Source organism: Triticum dicoccoides, unplaced genomic scaffold (genome assembly GCF_002162155.2).
Source record: "Triticum dicoccoides isolate Atlit2015 ecotype Zavitan unplaced genomic scaffold, WEW_v2.0 scaffold95278, whole genome shotgun sequence".
NCBI classification, from domain to species: Eukaryota; Viridiplantae; Streptophyta; class Magnoliopsida; order Poales; family Poaceae; genus Triticum; species Triticum dicoccoides.
The window spans coordinates 1-1269 of NW_021312898.1; the positions used below are offsets into that span (position 1 = coordinate 1).

General features: G+C 39.5%; 1 protein-coding gene across 1 annotated transcript; it reads left to right on the forward strand.

The window, feature by feature from the left end:
* Window positions 1–136: 136 nt before the first annotated feature.
* Window positions 137–809, forward strand: LOC119348512 (cytochrome P450 709B3-like; the record flags this gene model as incomplete). Its single annotated transcript, XM_037616579.1, has 1 exon — window positions 137–809. A coding segment is annotated over one exon (465 nt), but the record flags the coding sequence as incomplete, so codon positions are not given.
* Window positions 810–1269: the final 460 nt, after the last annotated feature.

Genomic DNA, 1269 nt, shown 5'->3' on the forward strand with positions numbered 1-1269 from the left:
CTTTGCTCATTAAATACTTGCCACATAAGCAAAATTGTCATGGGATGTGTTAAGTTACTATCTAAGTTACTCCCACTATGGCTAGCCTTATAGATTAGCGTTAAATCTCATACCTTTTTTTTATCCATATCCATAGAAGAATAAACGCCGTGGTGACTTGCAGCTTAACATGTTGCTCTTGGAGACACTGAGGCTCTATGGCCCCATAGCTTTCCTCCAGAGGAAGACTGCCTCAGACACTATCCTAACGCACGTGAAGGTGCCGAAAGGAACGATGATAACAATACCATTAGTTTTGTTGCACCGGGACAAGGAGATTTGGGGACCCGACGCCGACGAGTTTAATCCGATGAGGTTCCAGAATGGCTTATCGAGAGCCGCCAAGCATTCACACGCGCTGCTGGCCTTCTCATTCGGGCCGAGGGTTTGTGCCGGGCAAAACTTCGCCATGGTTGAGGTGCAGATTGTGATAGCGACCATCATCAAGAGTTTCTCCTTCACCCTGTCCCCCACTTACGTGCACAAGCCCAGCAATTTCATCACGCTGATGCCCAAGTACGGGCTCCCTCTCATTGTGAGGAATCTGCAGCTGACTGCATGATCTTGGGACATATAGGAGCTCTACGTACTATGATGCGTCATGTAATAAGCCATATCATAGTAAATAATATACCCGGCCAGTTTGGCATGTACTTGCGACGTATGGTTATGTCACCATTGTTGTTCCTCCCGCTACATCTATAAACTTGTATGATGTAATATGTATGCAACTAGCAGTGTGAACCCGTGTGTTTGCATGGCTGAATTTAGTATCTTGTTGTGTTCATGTTTTCTCCATTTTATTATATTATTGGTCTATTTGACACACGTTTAAACTTTTAAATACACCATGGAGAAACTATTTAGTTATTTTGTAGTCAGATATTTGGCGCATTGAAATTATTTTTATTTAAATTTTCATCACATCATCGTTCGTTAATTTAACATTAAATATATATGAATGGTAGTGGTCTCTTCTGATTTTTTTTATTTTTGGAAAATATCTGCAATAAGTGTATTAGTTTATTGCTAAGGATCATGCTACACCAAAATAAAAGATCGACGACATTGTAGTTAATAACTAGCTCATTATTCAAAAAGTAATATAAACTTCTACCTTTCACTCTTCCATTTCTGATGAATCAATGGAGAATCTCATCTTCGGCATATGTATGTTAGTTTTCTTAATTTTTTAATGTTATGCTTTGAGATATTCTCGTGCATAGTCAT